Below are 22514 nucleotides of genomic sequence, written 5' to 3'. Positions count from 1 at the left end.
AGAGTCTAGACCACATTCCCCAAGCCAAGCATCAGTCTAGCCTAACACCTTGAACATAAAACAATCAGTTGCTTTCGGATCATAAAAGTGACATTGGACTTCTTATCCATTGGGAGTGGCCTACTCAAGGTGATTGGACTTTTTATCCATTGGGAGTGGCCTACTCAAGGTGATTGGACTTCTTATCCATTGGGAGTGGCCTACTCAAGGTGATTGGACTTCTTATCCATTGGGAGTGGCCTACTCAAGGTGATTGGACTTCTTATCCATTGGGAGTGGCCTACTCAAGGTGATTGGACTGGCGATTAAAATGACTAAGAAGGAAAGTTGAGCAGTGACCCTCCATGACTGCTGGAGAAAGCTACGGTCAAGTTCTTCAAACATCTCGTCCTTATCTGGATTTGCTACATCTTCTAATTAGCGGATAAACATTCTGCTTTAATGTATTTTCTTTCTTTGCATGCATTGCTACATCTACTACCTGAATGACTCATTGACTTAATGTTGTCTCCTCTTTCTCTCTTGCTCGTCCCAATCTTGCTATTTCTTTTGTCTCCATCGCTCTATTTGAATTCTCCATCAACCCTCCCCTGCTCTCTCAGTGCAGTAAAACTTGTGAAGGGTGGCTGGTGAACAGAGTCAGGGAAGGGCTGGCTGTCGAGATTTGAGGATGCATCCCTCTCCTCCTCCCTTGCCTCCCTCCCTGTGCTGAATGTCCTGTAATGCCCCTGCAGAGTCACTGTATTCAAAACAAATATTCATAAAAGAGCAGACGCCATCTGGCTGGCTCCCATTCTGCAGCTCTTTATGGGGCGTTAATGATCCCCACTGTATTACTGTCAGCACTGAAAGGTGAGCTGTAACTCACATCCCGAGATTTCGAGTAAAACCCCAAGTCGTCCAAACACACACACATTGGAAGGCACGCACATGTACACACACACACACACACACACACACACACACACATAACTCTAAAACCTTTAGTACTAAACCGCTCTTTCATATCTTGCAGAGGATAGCTTACTAACTCCAAAGAGGGCAAAATAACTTTATTTGACCAGGGGGTAATGAATAATCTATCATGAGTCGTTACAGTGACCGTATTACCGCCACACCGGCAGTCATAAGTCATGACCACAGTCAAATTCCACGTGACAGTTGAGTCACGGTTATCTCCTTTTATGCACTCTGGAAATGCGTTGGTGGTACACAACTCCATAACGACCATCAGGTCACTAATGGCCTGGTACTCAGGGCTCTATTGTCCCTCTAACCACTCTGACATCAATGCAAATGCAATGGAAAATCACATCAAACACTTATCATCAAAACAGTGTCATGCTTTTAAAACTCATCGTTAGGCTAAATGTTTTGACCTCACTGTGATCGATCAATTTGAAGAATGAAGTTCAACAACAGGTTGAAACTGTGTGGAAAACATGGTCATTGTGGATGATGTTTCAAAGCCAAACACAACGAATTGGACATCGCTTTCTCAGGTGACGATTCATTCAAAACATTTAAGACGTTGCATGTAGAACACCCATATGCCTATATACAGTCCGTTTCGTTATGAAAACATGTTATCATCGATGTTCCCGAACAGATTTCACTTAGGTTTCCCAAATTAGGCGCTGGGTAGCTGCAGAAACATGGATGGAGAGCCCATGGCAATACAGAGTTTGGGTGAAATATGTGAAATAACTGTTCTTATAAGCCCAGACATTTCTATATGCAATCCTGTGTGTGAAAGAAGAGTTTTGATGGTTGCCAATAAAAATATGAGGATCCCAGATGCTACTATATTTAGGCCTATTTCTGCTCCCCTATAACACCAGAGTAGCTTACCTGACATGATTTAGTTTCATGTCTTTTTTTCCCTGCCCCTGTTCCTACCCATTTGACAACGGGCCATTCTATATCGAAACAAATTGTACATATTAATAAAGACAATATTAAATTGAGAATAGTCTGATGGGTGAAAATATGATCACTTGATGAAAGAACAGGGTGTGCCGCCTGAGCCAAGGAACAGAGTGCAAGCTTTATTTTTATTGTAATTTCTACCCCCTTTTTTCTCCCAAATTTGTCTTATTGTTACAACTCCCCAACAGGCTCGGGAGAGGCGAAGGTCGAGTCATGCATTCTCCAAAACATGACCCGCCAAGCCGCGCTTCTTAACATCCGCCCGCTTAACCTTAACACTGTTCAACTGACAACCAAAGTCAGCCTGCAGGTGCCCGGTCCTCCACAAGGAGTCGCTAGAGCGTGATGAGCCAAGTAAAGCCCCCCGGCTAAACCCTCCATTAACCTGGACGACGCTGTGACTACCTTTCACGGACGTCTTATTGTGTGTGACTTTTTCAAATAGTCAATAGCTATAGTGGCATTATGCAGCCCATATATGTTTTGATTTCTAAGACATTCTAAGATTTCACAACTAAATTTACCAAATAATATATAACTCAACATAGCCACTTCATATGCGCACTCACTCGGGAATGAGAAAAATATCCTTTTTTATTTTATTCAGCTAAATTCAATTATATTATTCTTACAATAAAATCATACAGTATTAAATAATGGCACGGGACTCAAGCATATCTTGACTGCTAAATGAACTAGCCAATGGCATGGCGCATAGCCAAAAAACATATACAGTGCCTTGCGAAAGTATTCGGCCCCCTTGAACTTTGCGACCTTTTGCCACATTTCAGGCTTCAAACATAAAGATATAAAACTGTATTTTTTTGTGAAGAATCAACAACAAGTGGGACACAATCATGAAGTGGAACGACATTTATTGGATATTTCAAACTTTTTTAACAAATCAAAAACTGAAAAATTGTGCGTGCAAAATTATTCAGCCCCCTTAAGTTAATACTTTGTAGCGCCACCTTTTGCTGCGATTACAGCTGTAAGTCGCTTGGGGTATGTCTCTATCAGTTTTGCAAATCGAGAGGCTGAAATTTTTTCCCATTCCTCTGCAAAACAGCTCGAGCTCAGTGAGGTTGGATGGAGAGCATTTGTGAACTGCAGTTTTCAGTTCTTTCCACAGATTCTCGATTGGATTCAGGTCTGGACTTTGACTTGGCCATTCTAACACCTGGATATGTTCATTTTTGAACCATTCCATTGTAGATTTTGCTTTATGTTTTGGATCAGTGTCTTGTTGGAAGACAAATCTCCGTCCCAGTCTCAGGTTTTTTGCAGACTCCATCAGGTTTTCTTCCAGAATGGTCCTGTATTTGGCTCCATCCATCTTCCCATCAATTTTAACCATCTTCCCTGCCCCTGCTGAAGAAAAGCAGGCCCAAACCATGATGCTGCCACCACCATGTTTGACAGTGGGGATGGTGTGGTCAGGGTGATGAGCTGTGTTGCTTTTATACCAAACATAACGTTTTGCATTGTTGCCAAAAAGTTCAATTTTGGTTTCATCTGACCAGAGCACCTTCTTCCACATGTTTGGTGTGTCTCCCAGGTGGCTTGTGGCAAACTTTAAACGACACATTTTATGGATATCTTTAAGAAATTGCTTTCTTCTTGCCACTTCCATAAAGGACAGATTTGTGCAATATACGACTGATTGTTGTCCTATGGACAGAGTCTCCCACCTCAGCTGTAGATCTCTGCAGTTCATCCAGAGTGATCATGGGCCTCTTGGCTGCATCTCTGATCAGTCTTCTCCTTGTATGAGCTGAAAGTTTAGAGGGACGGACAGGTCTTGGTAGATTTGCAGTGGTCTGATACTCCTTCCATTTCAATATTATCGCTTGCACAGTGCTCCTTGGGATGTTTAAAGCTTGGGAAATCTTTTTGTATCCAAATCCGGCTTTAAACTTCACAACAGTATCTCGGACCTGCCTGGTGTGTTCCTTGTTCTTCATGATGCTCTCTGCGCTTTTAACGGGCCTCTGAGACTATCACAGTGCAGGTGCATTTATACGGAGACTTGATTACACACAGGTGGATTGTATTTATCATCGTTAGTCATTTAGGTCAACATTGGATCATTCAGAGATCCTCACTGAACTTCTGGAGAGAGTTTGCTGCACTGAAAGTAAAGGGGCTGAATAATTTTGTACGCCCAATTTTTCAGTTTTTGATTTGTTAAAAAAGTTTGAAATATCCAATAAATGTCGTTCCACTTCATGATTGTGTCCCACTTGTTGTTGATTCTTCACAAAAAATACAGTTTTATATCTTTATGTTTGAAGCCTGAAATGTGGCAAAAGGTCGCAAAGTTCAAGGGGGCCGAATACTTTCGCAAGGCACTGTAGTAGGCCGACTGACATTTGGTTCTTCTGAAATACACTTTCTCCATATCATAATGTTTCTTTAGACCGGTCTAAAAATAAATAATGGATTTATTTTGCGTTTCATTAAATAGATTTTTTTTTACTTAAAAAAAAATGTAGATGTTCCAAAGGTGAGCATCAGTGGCTTGTATGTGTGGAGGCCTGGAGATGCTAAACGGGTTTATGTTAATTAAAGGTCAATTACCGTGAAACCGGCAGTCATTTGCATGACAATAACCGGCTGACAAAATGCCATTACCGCCACAGCCCTAGTCATGAGTGACTATGACTAGCTTTTGGTTTTTGAGCTAGTTCCACTTTTTAAAGGATGTCTCCTGTCACTGTTACAATAGAACGTGATCTTCTATCTCAGGTAATTGGGGCTGTGCATTCACCCCTATGGAAAGGTATCTTAGCTTTACACTTCCACTTGACTTTCATAACAGCCTAAGGCTAATGCTGTTGTTTGTTGAGGTCAAAGGTCAGTGAACACACTTTCCCTTAGGCTGCAGAATGTCACCTGCCAGTTCTTCTTTGGTTACACTCACTGTGTGATCTGTGTGGGTCCAGGCCTGGGAGGCAACTAACAGTGAAAAATGACAAATGACAACTGTGGCATTAGGGGTCAGGGGTCAACTCTGATGGGAGTGGGTGGGTGGGCGCATGCTGGTGACAATGAAGATCACATGTATGACGTCTGCATGGAGGAATGTGTGGTATTGTATGGTAGGGGGTTGGGGTTGATTATACTTAACTATGTATGTATATGTATTGAGTGTGTAACATTTATACATGTACCATATGCCTGGAGGTTGAAACCGGTAACTTGTATTTTCAGCACAAAGGTGTCAAATATAGACAGTTCAAAACATGAGGATTGCATCATACCAAAAACAGTTGAGGAGGGGAAGGTTGTTCCCTATGATTTGTCTGAATGCATATGATTGGTCCTTACCTATGTCGTAGGCCAGGAAGTCAGCCGAGAAGCACTTGGCTCCGTTACTGAGGGACGTGTCATTGTGGGTGTTTCCTCCAAACACCAGCAGAGCCCCATTGCTAAGCACTGCAGTGTGGAGGTACCGTGCCAGACCACTCTCTCTCAGAATCATCCTGTCAACACAAACACACAAACACAGTCACCATGCTAATGTTTTAACGTGTCAATTATGAGCATGTATGTGCGTGCATGCATAAGTGTGTGCGTGCGTGTGTGCCCATCCCTGGGTGTTGATTACAGCAGTGTGTGGACTAGTCTGGGTCATGTGGTTTATGCAAGTGAACAGTTGGTCTGAAGGTCACTCTCCATAGGCCAGGTCAAATACCCAGACAGACGTCATCCATAATGTGGCACCATGGACACACACACACACACACACACACACACACACACACACACACACACACACACACACACACACACACACACACACACACACACACACACACACACACACACCTCTACAGGAATATTTCATCCTCTCCCATCTCCTCTGCTAGGGTCAAAGTGCACAGTCCCCACCGTCTGCCGAAGCGTCAACTGTACTATCCATAGATACAGATAGAGTATGTAGGGGTTTAAAGACTTCCTAGTTCTGAGAGGGTTTGACAACTCCAAATTCCATTTCTGCCTAAGTAGCCTCAGTGCATATTCAACCTACCGACTGTAAATAAATGGACCGATTGCAATAAACTGTGTGCTATGTGTCAGCAAGCTTTGTCAAGAGGGCACATCAACTGCCTCAATAAGTTAACAGTGACTATACAACTGACATCAGACATGAAAGGCAGACAGACAGAACTCCAGTTGATGATCTACAGAGACAGACAGACACTGGTCACTGTCAAACCCAAGGGATATGTGACAGCCTGGATGATGGGAAACAGAGAGACAGTGAGAGAGAGGGGGAAGATTGAAAGGGCGTACCCTCCCCTGTCGCTCATCCATCCGTCAAGGTCCAGCGGAGGCCTCCTTTCATATCACACCGTGTATACAATCTCTGCTTCACTGTGAATCTCTCTAGCTCATCCTGCTGTATCTTTCCAGTATGCTCATGTGTTTGGCGCTGAATGTCTAGGTATGTGGACATAATGAGTACCTCCTCGCAACACAATGCTGACTATTGCATTAGTGTGCTTTGACAAATCAGCCTTTCAGCTGTCCAGCACTGAGCGTCTAGACACAGTGTCTGAACACAGGCAAGACAAGCATCTCTGTGTTAAACATCTACCTAATGTAAGACGCCAAACGTCTGTACACTCGACATTTAGCAAATAAATGCATTTTGCTACAGGGGCACTGGGGAAAATAGGCTTATTTTACACAGTTTTCTCAGGACTGGTAAATTGTTACAGACTGTGAACTTTCAAGTGATAATGCATCTGCTGATACAAGCACAAACACAGAGAGAGAGACAGACAGACATGCTGACAGACATACAGATACTTTCTGCCAACCTAATAGCACTCACCAGGTCCGGGTCTGCACCTCATAGCGATACAGCTCGTCCACCAGGCCATACTTGTTGGCAGGCAGGGCCTTGTAGCCCCCATGGACGTACACGCACCTGCCGGAGCTGTCATACGCACTGCTGTGGCCATAGCCACCCTGGACGATGGCCCCGTTGGTCTCAGGGACCTGCCAGGAGTTTGTCCCTGTGTGACAGAGAGGCAGAGGAGAAGTGCATCTTAGTGTGAGTGGGACAACATGATTGGATCAGCTTTGAGACATACGGTATGGAAAATAAGCGTCCATGCTCGTGAGGGTGCGTGCCTGGGTGTGAATGAGAGTGTGTGTACAAGGCTGAGTCTGGGAGCCAGACCAAGCCAGCGGGCTGCTCCACCATGTACTTCAAGTCCCCTTGTGACAGATGGAGGGAGAGCTGGAGAGAGGGGGAGGCCACGGAGCATGTGGTACACTGAGAAGCAGACCTCCCAACTCCCACAAGTGAAGGGAAATAGAGAAAGTGAGAAGTAGATAATGAGGGAAGGTCAAACAGTTTACTGACAGTTTGTCAGGTGAGCTCTTTTTTACAAACTATTTCCTACTTCCTTTCACTTACAGAAAGTCACCTAAAAGGTAGACTCAACTTTCTAAATGGTGACACAACTCTCTAAATTTGATGAAATTAATTATAGGAAAGCCATCATTATGTTTTTTGTGTGCTATTGGAGGTACTCGAGGACTGGAGTACCCAACACTGTAGATGTCCCCTCCCTCCCTCACTCTCTCCACAGTCTTTAATGTGACTGGGCTGCAGTGAGCCCAGTCCAGCCTTTGAGTCTCCTATAGGCTGAAATGCTTCGTAATGCAGGCATTCACCTGATTGTTACTCCTCAAAACACTGTAGCTTAGCGCCATCTGCTGGTATGAAAACCTAGGCGTTCAACAGTGGTCACTAGCTCTGGTCAAATGACCTTGACTCTAATGCAGTCAAGAGGATAACCTTATTTGAGTCAGAAAAGGATGTTCATATAATAGGGAAGATCTACAAAACCTTGCACAGGGCATATCCAACTGACAATCTCTTAGAAAATAATATAAACTAATATAAACTAACCAGGACTTAAAAATAACTGATGCTGGCACACGATGGAGGGAAATTTGGAGCATAACTAACAAAATTACAGTTAACGGAAATGTAAACTTAATCCACTATGAGCTAATGTATATAATTTATTATACAAGAGACAACATTCAGAAATTCTACAGCACAACAGGAGAGTCGTGTCTTAAGTGTAAAACTAATAATGACTCAATAATCCATGCTTTCTGGGAATGCTATAAATTCCGGAAGTTGTGGGCGGAGCTAGAAAGTTGGCTGTCAGAAGTATTACAATGTAAACATACTTTTAATCCGTCTGTCTAAGTATTTGGAGACATGGCATTTGGGGGTGTAGTGAGACACCCGATTGGCTAGACGATTCTCTACTTCTCAATCGTCTTGAAAAAACGTATACTAAAAACTTGGAAATCAATCATAAGCCATCATTAGCACAATGGAAAAAAAAATAGAATGATTTATTATTTAAATATTGAAAGTGCATGGGCTGTTTCAGGCCATATGGAGGATAGTGATGGGCGAGCTAGAGATGGGGGTGTGTGCTAGTGCGTCTGGGCAGGTGTGATGTAGTTGATGTTTGTATGATGTTGTTATTTGTATGTGTATGTTGTGTATTGTTAATAAATTATCAAATGTAATCTTACAAAAAATATCAAAAAGATACTGTGGGGTGTATACGTGTCTGTATATAGACAAGTGTACTTGCCATCATAAGAATAAGACTGCCACAGAGTACTATGCAGGTAGTGGTGCTACAAAAGTTCTTTTTAATGGGAAAAGAGAGTTATCTTGGTAAACATTAAAGATCCTGAGCCTTCCATAAATAGATGAGTGACAGCAGCACCCAAAGATGACCCCAACAACAATGTATTAATCGTTGAGCACCATGTAATGAATACAACGTTGTTGAGGTAATCTGAGGATGTTGAGGATGTCCTTGCCTATTTTGGAATGCTCTGAAATCTGCCATCGGGTACATATGGAATATAAATCATTCATGGTAGCCTAGTGGTTAGAGCGTTGGACTAGTAACCGGAAGGTTGCAAGTTCAAACCTCCGAGCTGACAAGGTACAAATCTGTCGTTCTGCCCCTGAACAGGCAGTTACCCCACTTTTCCTAGGCCGTCATTGAAAATAAGAATTTGTTCTTAACTGACTTGCCTGGTTAAAGATAAATAAAAATGGGGATTATTCATCATGCCTGTTAACCCCACTTAACAACCCAATTCTCTGATTCTCTTGGCTCAGATATATAGCAGGCTAATGGAGGGTGGACTGATTGATTAACGTCAGACTGAGACAAATCAATTGGTTAAGAAGACAGACAAGAGATCAATGGATGGATAGACGGAGGGACAGACTTCATTCACTCCTTCATTTGATTCATCCATACATCCATTATTGGACCTACTGATGTTGTACTCCTGCACTTTGCTGATGTAGCTGTAGACGGGTGAGTAGCCGAAAATGATCACCATCACCAGGTCCCCATTGGTCAGCTCAGCCAGGTGGGCGGAGTGTCCCTCCACGGCGTAGGGCTGTCCCTGGACCAGGCTGCTCGGGGTCCTCAGGGACCAAGTTCGACTAGGGATGTTAAAGACCCACAGCTCATCTGTCACGTTGCCTGAACCGGCCTCCAGCTTCCCCCCATACATGTAGATGTTGTCCTGAGGAGGGGGGAAAACATCAGAGACATGAGATGACAGAGAATATGTGTTAGAGATTGTGTTAATATTTGTAAAGACAGACTAGATTAAAGGGGTTTCTATCACCGACTGCCCTCGAAAATATGTCTGCTCTGTGCATGCTTGTGTTCAGTATGAGAAGAAGGCGAGACAGTGTGTGTGTGTGTGTGTGTGTGTGTGTGTGTGTGTGTGTGTGTGTGTGTGTGTGTGTGTGTGTGTGTGTGTGTGTGTGTGTGTGTGTGTGTGTGTGTGTGTGTGTGTGTAATTGAGCTGCAGAACCTTGAGCTTCTCCATTGTGTGTATCAGTTCTGCCAGAGTGGGAGCTGGACCCCAAATACACCCCCAAATACACACACTTGGTATAGCTACGTTGCACCGTGAACACCAACAATCAATAAGAAAGACGGCTGCTATAGCCTCACACGGCAGTCAACCACTGAATCACCTGATACTACAGATAACAATCAACTACCTTAACCTGATAGTCATGCAACTAAAGGCTTTTAGAGTATATGCAACTAAAAACCTACTAAAGCCATTGCAGTGATCTAAGATAGCAATACAGTCATACATGCTATGGCATGCTGTTTTTGCAGTGCAGACTACAACGCTACTGCAACTCTCCATTTCCTAACCATAAAGCAACATATTGTACTGTACAGTCAACCTAGAGGAGCTCCACCATCACAGAAACAAAGAAGGGAACATCCTAGCACAGGTGATACACTGTGTTGCTACACAGCACGGGGCCAATTATAACGTATCCCTGGCCACAAACACATCCCACCAGGGAACCAACTGCCTTAAGCGCCTCAATGTATTTTCTGTCAAGGAAATCTGCTTATCTTACTTGTAAATTACCTCAGCACGCACTGCAGCACCCACCTGAATCACGTTTCACTAATCTCGGAAAACCAGAACTAAAATCTTGCATAATTGTGTAAAATGCTTAAGTAAGTTCTGGGGAGAGATGTGAGGAGAAAGATATTAACGCGAAAGATACTATGCAAGTTTCAGGCTAGTCTATGAGCCAAACGTCCCCTCCCCTTCCGAAACTCGAAAGATGCGAGCACCTGCGAAATCGTGATTTGTCCAAATGATCAGTGCCGAAGAATCAGCGTACCGGAACAAAGTTCCTCGTTAGTCGTGGCATTCCCACAGCCTGTTGACAGAGCCTAATACCATTAATTTTACATGCCTCTGTCCACGAGAGATGACTCTCTCACACTCGCAAGGTCTGAGTCCTGCAGTAGAAGCAGAGGGGGAGGAAGAGGAGTGCACAAAACACACAACCAAACACACACTCCAACACACACTCCAACACACACTCCAACACACAACTAAACACATACTCCAACACACACTCCAACACACACTCCAACACACAACCAAGCACACACTCCAACACACAACCAAACACACACTCCAACACACAACCAAACACACAACCAAACACACAACCAAACACACACTCCAACACACAATTGGTAATCACAACCGGCTGGAGGGGGTTTTAACCATGGCATCACCAGCTGAGCAGCAACCACCACGCTTCTGTTTCTACCACGCCTCCCTCGGAAGCTCGATTCCCGACAAAGTGGGACTTTTATTGAAGGTGACATTTTTTATTTGTGAATACAAAATGTGAATGCCAAGCAAGGGATGTTATATAAACGATATGATCTGAATGCACGCGTAATGACAAGCTATTGCTTCGGTCGGTATTATAAAATCGATAATGGGCAAGAGCGACGGCCTATATTCCTAGCAGCGACAGATGCTTACGGTAATCTCTCAATACTTAGAGGGGAGATAGAAAAGAATGACATATTTCAGGGTAGATGGAGGACTCTTGAATTATAGACGTGAGGGGGATGGTGTGTATGGAGGGGAGAGAGTAGGGGTGTGTGTGTGTGTGTGTGTGTGTGTGTGTGTGTGTGTGTGTGTGTGTGTGTGTGTGTGTGTGTGTGTGTGTGTGTGTGTGTGTGTGTGTGTGTGTGTGTGTGTGTGTGTGTGTATAAACAACAACATGCATGGTCACACCGACACATGCTCTTCTCCCTGACTCTGAAAGTCTATACTCATGTTCCTGTCTCTAGACTCCAGGTTTGTTGGCTTGATTTCTGTGCTGCACGAGCTCGTAGGAGTCCATTTGTATGCTAATTGTGGATTGCTCCTTTCCGTATTTGGGGCCGGTGGCTGAAGAACAGCGGTCAAACAGGGCTCTTCACACCCACAGAGGAAATGAATAGAGTGAAGGAGAGGGAGTTAGACAGGTACAACTAAATACGTATCTACTGCCATAATGTCTAATATAGAGACGTTTCCTCCATCTCCCGGAAAGTTTTCTGTTTTTGATGAATTGACACCTGGAGACACCAGTGGTGCAGGTACACCACTGTGACTAAGAAAGGAACACTTGATGGGCTAAGTGTGTTCAAAGCAAGCACATGAATGGAACATGTGAAAGATAGGGGTATAGTGAAAAAGTGGGCACACAGCCATGACTGTCCACACATGCATGCACACACTCACACACACAGCTTTCACGGAGTAGTCGTACCCCTTTACTTATTCCAAATGTTGTGTTACAGCCTGAATTCCCAATGGATAGAATATATGTTCTTTCTCAACCATCTACACACAATAACCAATAATGACAAAGTGAAAACATGCTTTTAGAAATGTTTGCACAAATCCAGAAATAATATTCACACCAGAGTCAATACTTTGACGGTGATAGGCCTATTAAATAGGCCTATTGAGCTAACAGAATAGTTTTACAAAGTAAAACAAGAGGATAAGCTTTTGGCAAGAGCGCATCAGCCATCGCCGATGAGTGAGCTGCGCACCATTGGGTGAGTCAGTGAATCTGGAAAGCTTTTTTAGGACTAGAATATGTGTGTCTCCACACAACTAGGCCGAGGCTATTGATGAATTCAAGAGACAAGGTCGTTTTTATTGAACTCAGATTCTTAGTTTGTCAGTGTCAAAGTAGCCTGTCCTTTCGATAATTTGAGGCATTAAACAGCCGTTTCTGAGCTACTGGATACGGCATGCCTGGCACCAACAATCATACCTACGGTGGGGCAGTCATGACATTTTGTCAGCCGGTAATTGTCACGCAAATGACTGCCGGTCTCATGTTAATTAACATCAACATGTTTATCATCTCCGGACTTCTATATAAGCTGAGGATGTGCGCCTTCGGCACAACTACATTTAAAGAAGTCTAATAAATCAATCAATTTAATACAGCCTACACTATCAGAATAGTATCCACTATTTATGTATTTGTGAAAAGGCCTATAAACCTGGGAATTTTTTCGAAATCAAAACATATGGGTTTCATGATGGGACTCTTTATTTGGCAACCTTGAAAAGGTCGCAAAAAAAAAGGCATGCTCTCAAATGCATTGCTGCTCAGCTTGTGTGGCAAGCAAGTTAGCGATACCTAATCAGTGGACGATGGAATTAAAATGACAGAATTCAAAACGAAATGATAAAGAAAGGCTACAGCGACCAAAAGCCAACAGGTACACACCGACACCGCTATGCCTCCACTCCCTAACAACCTACCGATGCTCCCTCTGTGCCTCGCTCTCTCGCTCTCTCGGTCTCTCTTTCTAGCTTCAAATTTATAAAGTAGCAAAAACAATTGGCTTTCAGCTCTTCCCTTACGGGGATCTGACCGGTTGTTCTTTAGGTACTTTCAAAAGGGGTTTTAAAAATGAATCTATGCATATTGGGTAAGAGGCTCCCTTTTTTGAAATGGAGCTCTAACTCCCATCACCATTTGTCCTCATCATTCATATTATTCTAATTCCAGAGAGCACCGAGTACCAGGCCATTAGCGGGGGCCGTTAGCAAGTTTGGTAGTCTACCCATCAGCGCCATTCATTTGCAGTTTTGGATAGGATTACCGTGACCAATGGTCACGGGTTGGTGTGCTAATAAACTGGCCTCTGAGTGTACAATTATCTGTAAGGTACCTCAGTCGAGCAGTGAATTTCAAACACAGATTTAACCATAAAGACCAGGTAGGCTTTCCAATGCCTTGTACCTATTGGTAGATTGGTAAAACAAATAATTTAAAAACAGACAATGAATATCTCTTTGAGCATGGGGAAGTTATTCATTAGACTTTGGATGGTGTATCAATACACCCAGTTACTACAAAGATACAGACGTCCTTCCTAACTCAGTTGCTGGAGAGGAAGGAAACCGCTCAGGGATTTCACCATGAGGCCAATGGTGACATTAAAACAGTTACAGAGTTGAATGGCTGTGATAGGGGAAAACAGGATGGATCGAACACATTGTAGTTACTCCACAATACTAACCTAATTGACAGAGTGGCAGAATAAAAAGTATGCTTTCCACCAGACACTGGGAGATTAATTAACCTTTCAGCTGGTCAATAACCTAAAATAAAAGGCCAAATCTTTACTGGAGTTGCTATTAAAGATTAATGGACAAATGTTGATCCAGGTGTGGAAAGAATCACAGCTGTAATCGCAACCAAAGATGATTCAACAAATGATTGACTCAGGGATACTTATGTCAATGAGATATATATGTTTTTAATTTTCAATACATTTTCATAAATGTCTAAAAACATATTCTCACTTTTCCATGATGGGGCATTGTGTGTAGATGGGTGAACACACACATATATTTCATCCATTCCTACTTATATCAGCACACTCGTAACAACATAATTGGCACGTAACTTCTATTCAATCAAATGAGCCGTAACAGGTCTTCTCATTGACCTCCATACAAAAATTCCATGCTTGGTAAGCGGGAAAAAAAAATGAAAGAATGCCGCTTGCTGGAGAAGACAGAATTTGGGCCCAGTTATCTCTCTCGCTTCGCGCCTTCCTCTGTCTGAACTCATAGCTGTTTTACTCTACAATAAAAATATCAACCTCTGTCCCAAACACAGACTGCAGCTTAGGCTAGCTCTAAAACCGGTAAGTGGAAGTATGTTAATATGTGGAACCTTTAGTATGTGCAGCTTTTTTTAACGACAAAACAATTACTGAGGTCTTCCTTGGAGGTACCATTTTAAAGCATTGTAAACTGCAAGTCATGTAGTGAGTCGTTCCAAAAGAAACTTCTCAGCCTTTCTAGCCATAACCTTTGAGCTGTAAATACTACTTCCAATCAACTCACGTAAGCAAAGCTGAATCGCCTTCGGTCAGCAATCATAGTAAGACATCAAATATAAAATCAAGTTTAGTAGTAAAGGATGTGTGAAGGAGAGAGAAAACCCCAGAGAAACAGAAAGAGTCGGAGAGAGAACCCTACAGTATATAGATGTATAGAGCCCTATATAGGTGTATGGTACCAGTTGATGACAGAAAGCTAGATGGAAGGAACACATCCACCCTGATAGTGGGCTGTGACCATTAGCTGCTTTACCTGGTAGAGAGCCAGAGAATGGCCATATCTCTGCAGAGGACCACTATTGATTGGCACAACATCCCAAGTGCTGCTCTCCATATTATAACTGCAGAGAGGGGGAAAAAAAGAGTCAGGCCTGGGAACATTCAACAAATAGATAGATAGAGAGTGGAGGGAGAAGTTAGTGATACAGAGAGATATTACAGGGAAAGGGAGACAAAGAGAGATTAAGTAGTCGAGAGGAGAGAGAGACAGAGTGTTTTGGAGCAAAAGACCCACAGAGAGAAGGCAAAAGACAGGAAGGAGAGAGACAAATATATAAGAGGTAAATAGACACAGAGAGATGAAGAGAAAGAGGGGGAAAGACAGACAGGCACACAGCCAGACAGACAGACAGTTCCAGGCCTCTCTTCAGTCAGTGCCTTACTTGAGCACCATGTGGAAGGAGCTGTAGTTGAAGGTGTATCCTCCAACGACCCACATGAGTTTCCCGTGGACCACAGTCTTATGGGAGGCCCTGCCCAGAGACTGTCCGAAGGGCTTGACGTTGGGCATCACCCAATAAGACTCTGTGGATGGTACTGACAGAGCACAGTCTGGACCTGGAGAGGACGACAACACATGACTCAAACACATGACAAATACATGAGGTGTGTAGCGAAAGAGTCATCAAAAACAGTTCAATACACAGCACCACAGCACCACCTGCTGGTGAAGGGCCTGATAACACAGCCTATGTCATGAGGGGGGTCAGCCATGATGGTGAAGACCTCACATGCTAACCCCACCACCCAGAGGCCAACTGGTGGCAGAACCATTAGGGGTTTTAATCAGGAGGGAGGGACTGATTCATCAAACCCAATTTTGAAAAGTACAGATGATATTGGCCTCTGTTGGCCTCTATTAGAGTGGGGGACAGACAGTGGAATGGGTGGATGTGATCGGGTCTATGGGCCAGCACGCTGTCTAACCCAATACATCAGTGGAGAAAACCTCATTAGTGTATTATAATCAATGACCAGCAACTAGTAAAATAGCAGTGGCACCGGCTCTGTCTCATTGAGAGGTGCTTGGTTGGTTCTACTGTAAGGATGAAGTATTATGTTGTATGTTGTATTTATTTGCACCAAGGAAAATAAGTGAAAGACAAAACAGTACAGATAATACAGGTGAGGTTGTAAGCCCAAAAAGGCTTGTGATGAACAACACCACAGGTAAAAGTACAAAAGTGTGTTCAATCAGTTAAACAAAGCATATTAATTATAATTGTATATTATATACTCAGTATACCATGTTTGATTGATTGATTGAGTGTGTATGAGAAAGAGATAGAGAGAGAGAGAGAGAGGGAGAGAGAGAGAGAGAGAGAGAGAGAGAGAGAGAGAGAGAGAGAGAGAGAGAGAGAGAGAGATAGGATACACGGAGGGGATTATTGGGTAGTTTGGTTCATCAGGCCAACCCCCAGTCTTCGCTTGAAGTTATTGAGGGATGATGAGGTTTTGGGAAAGTAAAGATAAGAATTCCAGAGTGTGGTACCTCTGTATCTGATAGAGAATTGACTATGTGAGGTGCGCCAGTGGGGAGGGTGAAGGTTATCGCAGTGTCTTGTGTCATATAGATGGATTTCAGAACGAACCTGGAAGAATCCATTGAAGGGTTTAGGTAAACTGTCTGGGAAGTATGAGTGTTTGAAGATGAAAGTAGATGAAAGTGCATAATTGGGGTACATTAATGTCATAATTAGACAATATAGTGAGTTTCTTAAACAAAGGTGCAGATGGAGCCAGGTAATTAGAGAGGTGGCTAGTCTTTTGTATGATGAGTAAATTGTGTAGGAAGGAGGCATATGTACTGGCCCAGGCAATACTACAGAGATATCGGTATAGAGTTAGGAAGCAAGCCTGATGAACCGAACCACTAATCTTTCTGATGATAACAATAGATTTCATCACTTTGCTGCTGTCACGTCCTGACCTTAGTTCCTTTTTTATGTCTCTATTTTGCTTTGGGCTGGGCGTGAGTTGGGGTGGGCATTCTATGTTTTTCATTCTGTTTTGTTCTGTGTGTTGTATTTCTATGTGTTTGGCCTGGTATGGTTCCCAATCAGAGGCAGCTGTCAATCGTTGTCTCTGATTGAGAACCATACTTAGGTAGCCTGTTCCCACATGTGTTTGTGGGTAGTTGTTTTCTGTTTTTGTATTCTGTACCACACAGAACTGTTTATACCAGACAGAACTGTTTTGGTCATTCTCTTTTGTTGTTTTTCCATTCAGTGTTCAATTCAGAATAAAAGATGAACACGTACGACGCTGCACCTTGGACCTCACCTTCTTCAACCCACAACAGCCGTTACAGAACTACCCACCACCAAAGGACTAAGCACTGTGTAATGGACTCCGGGACATGGGAGGAAATATTGGACGGCAAGGGACCCTGGGCACAGCTGGGAGAGTATCGCCGTCCGAAAGAGGAGCTGGGGGTAGCTATAGCGGAGCGGCGACACTACGAGTAATTTGCTTAAGGTAAAGTGCACGAGGCAGGCCCAGAATGTTTTGGGGGGGGGCACATGGGGAGATTGGCGGAGTCAGTCAGGAGACCTGAGCCAACTCCCCGTGCTTACCGTGGCGTCCTGACCTTAGCGTGGCGTCCTGACCTTAGTTCCTTTTTTATGTCTCTATTTTGCTTTGGGCAGGGCGTGAGTTGGGATGGGCATTCTGTTTTGTTCTGTGTGTATTTCTATGTGTTTGGCCTGTTATGGTTCCCAATCAGAGGCAGCCGTCAATCGTTGTCTCCGATTGAGAACCATGCTTAGGTAACCTGTTCCCACCTGTGTTTGTGGGTAGTTCTGTTTTTGTATTCTGTACCACACAGAAGTGTTTTGGTTTCGTTCATTCTCTTTTGTTGTTTTTCCATTGTGTTCAATTCAGAATTTTAAATGACAGCCTAGGAACAGTGGGTTAACTGCCTTGTTCAGGGGCAAAACAACAGATTTTTACCTTGTCAGCTAGGCGATTCGATCTTCCGACCTTTCGGTTACTAGTCCGACGCTATAACCACTAGGCTACCCTGCTGCCCCAATGCTTGGCATTCAAGCCAAAGAGTTCAATCAGACCAGAGACTCTTGTTTCGTATGGTCTGAGTCCTTTAGGTGCCTTTTGGCAAACATCAAGCGGGCTGTCATGTGCCTTTTTACTGGCTTTTGTCTGGCCACTCTACCATAAAGGCCTGATTGGTGGAGTGCTGCAGAGATGGTTGTTCTTCTGGAAGGTACTCCCATCTCCACAGAGAAACTCTGTGGAGATGGGAGAATGCCGGGAGAATGCCAAGAGTGTGCAAAGGTGTCATCAAGATAAAGGGTGGCTACTTTGAAGAATCTCAAACACTTTTTTTTTGGTTCCTACATGATTCCATATGTGTTTCATAGTTTTGCTGTCTTCACTATTAGTCTAATGTCAAATAGATAAAACATTTAAAAAAGAAAAACTTGAATGAGTAGGTGTGTGGGTTGTTTGTTTTTGTTTTTTTGTGTTTTTTTAGAAAGTCATATTTCATGATCAACCGTGTTAAACGATTTGGATAAATCTAAAAAGATGCCAAGAGCGTATTCATTGTTAAGGTCTGTACAGATTTTATCCACAAGTTGCAAAAGGGCCATATCTGTGGAGTAGTTTTTACAAAAACCATATTGGTGCTCAATAGTGTTGAATTAAATATTTGAACATTCTCTTATACAGCTATTTTTCTAGGATTTAAAAAAACATGGTAGTCCAGATATTGGGCAATAATTTGTAAAAGTTATTGGATCCTCAGATTTATAGCGGGGGATGACTTTGGCAATTTCCACATCTTTAGGTACAATACCAGATTTGGTGAAGATACACTTTTGAGGTTCTGTAATCAAGGAAGACACTGATTTCACCAGAGGCACCAATGCTGATATCTTTAAGTTACCAATTACAACAGGAGGTTCAAACTGAAGCAGAGAAGGGAAATGTCCCTTAATGTAATCCAAGGGATTTCCATCAGTTTTTTCAATTTCTTTGACAGAGGAACCCACATTCATAAAGACGTTATTCAATTTACATGAAATAACATCAGGATCACTATAGACCTTATTTCCAACAATAAATGAAGATTGGATAGCTGTAGATGCATTTTCTTACTCAACAGTTGATTTTTTTCCAAGATGACTTCATATTTTAGGACTCTTGGAATTTGTTAGTAAAATATAGTTTTGGGGCTATCCGAAGTAGGTGAGTAAATTTGTTATACTTTTTGTAATTTGCAGAATTCAGGAAACTGTTTATACAACTTTTTTTTACTGACAAATATGATCAATAAGCATGAGAATGACCTGGTCACTCTTGTGGGATCATAGATGAGGGGATACAGATAGCTGAAATCAGATGCAGTGAATGGTTCTCACTTTTATACATTTATCTCGTAAATCACCCAATATAAAACACGTTAATCTTCAATATTAATTAAATCCAAGGTTGACAAAAGGATATCAATGAAACAAACTACCAATGTCAGAATCGGGTGGCCTCTTTACAGGTTGTTAAATTGCTTAACATTATAGTAATCACAAGTCATAGACATTTCTGGTAATATTCAGGACATTTTTGCCAGGATCAACCCAATTATATTGATTGTTCGCGTCATTAATATCTAATGGGTTAAAGACCATGTTATCAGGGTTGATATCCTGCCCAACTAAGAGATACACAGTCGGAATCATCCAGATCATACAGGGAGTGGAACGGAAACATAAGTGCATGCCTCACATGTCCAATACAACCACATGTGTTTTATCAATAGGGATGCACTTCCTATGGACTGCACATGGACACAGTACACATAACATCACTGAAGACTTGAGGGTTATGACATTAAGAGCAAGGCCTGTTTTTGGTTAGATGAAAACACATGAACAAAAGTAGAGTATGTGTATGAATACATCACCAAATCATACAGTATTCGAGTGAGAACAAAACTTCCATTACCACTAGATGGCAGACATGGAATATAAAGGTATCTCCACTTGGTGAACAGACAATTGAGCCCCACAGGGGATGCGTCATAATACCCAGAAAACTTAGCGGTCAAACATGGAAATGGTCCCAATTGTTTTACCAGCATTAATTTTATCCATTGTGGATTTTTAGAAACACTTCAAATAAGGGTTGTGTTTTGTGAAGACGTACCCTGGCGTGATGTTTCGATAACCATGTAAACCTCTCTCGGACAAGGTGACTTTCATCAATATATTCAGCTCTATTTACTCTCAGATTCTAAAAAGCTAATTAGCATCAAAGTCGACATACAAGACTACAAATTCCTGCAAACTCCTGCACGTCATCTCTAGCTGACACCAGCACAAAATATAAAACAGCATATTGTGATTGTGATGGGCGAGTTACAAATGGACAAATGTAATGCGTACGGTAAGTTTTATAGAAAACACTAGATCAACTCCAGCAGAGTGAGAAACACAACACTCAAAACAAGGAAGCCATCTCTAAACACAGCTATATCAACACCCTGCTTGTCAATTGAACAGGTACTTGTTGCTGCTGTCATTTGTGAGCTGCATTCAATCTGAACCCCAGGTAAAAGCAGGAGGACAGCACTACACAGGAGAAAAGGGTAGCGAAACAGTACACCACAAAACGTTTAAACATGTTACTGAGTCTAGATGTTATCAAATCAGAGGCACAACAAGGGAAGAAAGCAGCACAGGGGAAATGGGTGAAGGTCGGCTGCGTTTATAGAGATAAGATGGAAAGTTCCAAAGGGCCCAAAGTTGAGGGACCTTGGGGCATAAAAGGCATAGTGTGGAATAAGGGGTAGCTAGAGAGAAGGTTGGTCATGGAATAAAGATAAAAATGGAGTGCTCGTGTGCCTGCACCCCTTGGAAACCGTTGTCACAAATATCCGGCCCACCTCCTGTCATACTCTCAGCGTGTCGATTGACATCATTCCGTCTCAGTTGCAGCGCTCAAATCCTGGTCATCGTGTGTCTGATAATCACAACATTAAAGACGACTGATCACAGAATTCCACAAATTGAGCCATAGACAATACAACTTAAGCATTGAGGACAGCATTTAGTTGACAACATGGTGATTTCCACTATCTTGCCCCAGCTGTAGGTCCATTTGAGTGTGTGTGGTTACATAGGCCTGCACATCGACCAGTACTGGGGCCATTGGAGACTTGGAATCGTTGCTCTCAAAGTGCTGCTTCAATGTCTTCGGGTCTGCCTCTATAAAGGTCAAGTACAACATGGAGGAAGTTAACAATCTGTGGCTTTAGATTAAATTCAAAGTTGACACAAATGATAAACTAAACAATACGATACAACAAACTACTACACATGAAAGACTGTCCCACACAGGCCAGTACAATAATCTACACATGGAGAGGAACCTAAAAAGGCACATACAGTACAAAACAATCCTAGTCACCTGACAAACAGGGCAGGTGTGGACCAGGGCTGCCCAGGATGCAGTCTTCTGGTTTGCAGCTGCTACCTTCTTTTTAGCAGCCGCCACCATGGTATCAGTCAACAAGTTCAACTTCAACGTGAGAGTGGAGCATGCGCTATATATAAACCTGGAATACTGTTCCAGGTTCAAACAGCTAACCTAGTTGAGAGGTGATGATAAGACTCAGGCACACCCATTGGTTCTGGAATAGTGAAGTTGCGAGTAAGGTTAGCAATTTGGCATCAATAACATGACAGTAATTCTACCTCAAAAGCAAACGGGAGAATACCAATTAATTTCAAACCCACCACAGCAGGTAGGACTAAATAAGGTTACATAACCTTGCCTACTAGCTATTCTAATGATCTGCTGTCCAGAGGGAAACAGATAACATATCAATGTTTTCCTGCAGTAAAGTAAGCACACACTGTTGACTCGAGAGGATGCTAATCAGTCCATCTCCGAAACCTGTCAAAAAGCCAGACTTAAATAACACAGATAGCTAGGATACACCTCGGTATTAGGCTACCCACCCCTCACCCATAGACACAAACACACATTATCATCAAGACCGCCTAGCCCTAGCTTCATCATCTAAGTTAGCTAGTTAGTTAACTAGATGGCTTTTATAAACCAACAGTCTAGCTAAAGAAAGCTAAACTCGTTTTTATGAATTTCTCATGCATTTAAAATGGCTAGACAATCTGCAGCCATCTAGCCAGGCTAATGTTGCAAACTAGCTGACCATGATCTAGCTAGCTAGATAACAGGCATTTTCAATGTCAAACTTGCCCAAGACAGTTAACAGAATTGTCAATTTAATCAACTTTAGACAATTTATTAATTACAAAATGTAGCTCACATAAGATAGTTAATCCAGAGATTCTTACCTTTGCCTCGATTCGGCAGTCTTGTCCAGATCACCATGGCCCTGGTGAGTGACGTGAAGCTTGAGACAGGCATTTGTAATTCTGTATGATAGCCACATTAGCAGCTAATTAGCATGACATTTCTGAGGGGTAAATAGAGGTGAATATACTGATAAAAGTCACCTTGTCCGAGAGA

General features: G+C 42.7%; 1 protein-coding gene across 1 annotated transcript in view; it reads right to left on the bottom strand.

The window, feature by feature from the left end:
• Nucleotides 1-22514, bottom strand: part of LOC135512267 (attractin-like protein 1) — a 334131-nt gene that overhangs the window by 246576 nt on the left and 65041 nt on the right. Inside the window, exons 6-10 of the mRNA XM_064934112.1 lie at nt 15386-15560; nt 14977-15064; nt 9276-9531; nt 6773-6956; nt 5260-5414 (exon numbers count right to left, since the gene is read on the bottom strand). Of these exons, the coding sequence (XP_064790184.1) occupies nt 5260-5414; nt 6773-6956; nt 9276-9531; nt 14977-15064; nt 15386-15560 (858 nt within the window). The remainder of the gene's footprint in view (nt 1-5259; nt 5415-6772; nt 6957-9275; nt 9532-14976; nt 15065-15385; nt 15561-22514) is intronic.

Source organism: Oncorhynchus masou, chromosome 24 (genome assembly GCF_036934945.1).
Source record: "Oncorhynchus masou masou isolate Uvic2021 chromosome 24, UVic_Omas_1.1, whole genome shotgun sequence".
In the NCBI taxonomy this organism is placed as follows: Eukaryota; Metazoa; Chordata; class Actinopteri; order Salmoniformes; family Salmonidae; genus Oncorhynchus; species Oncorhynchus masou.
The sequence above is the reverse complement of the archived record's forward strand: the minus strand, read 5'-3'. Positions and strand labels throughout refer to the sequence as shown.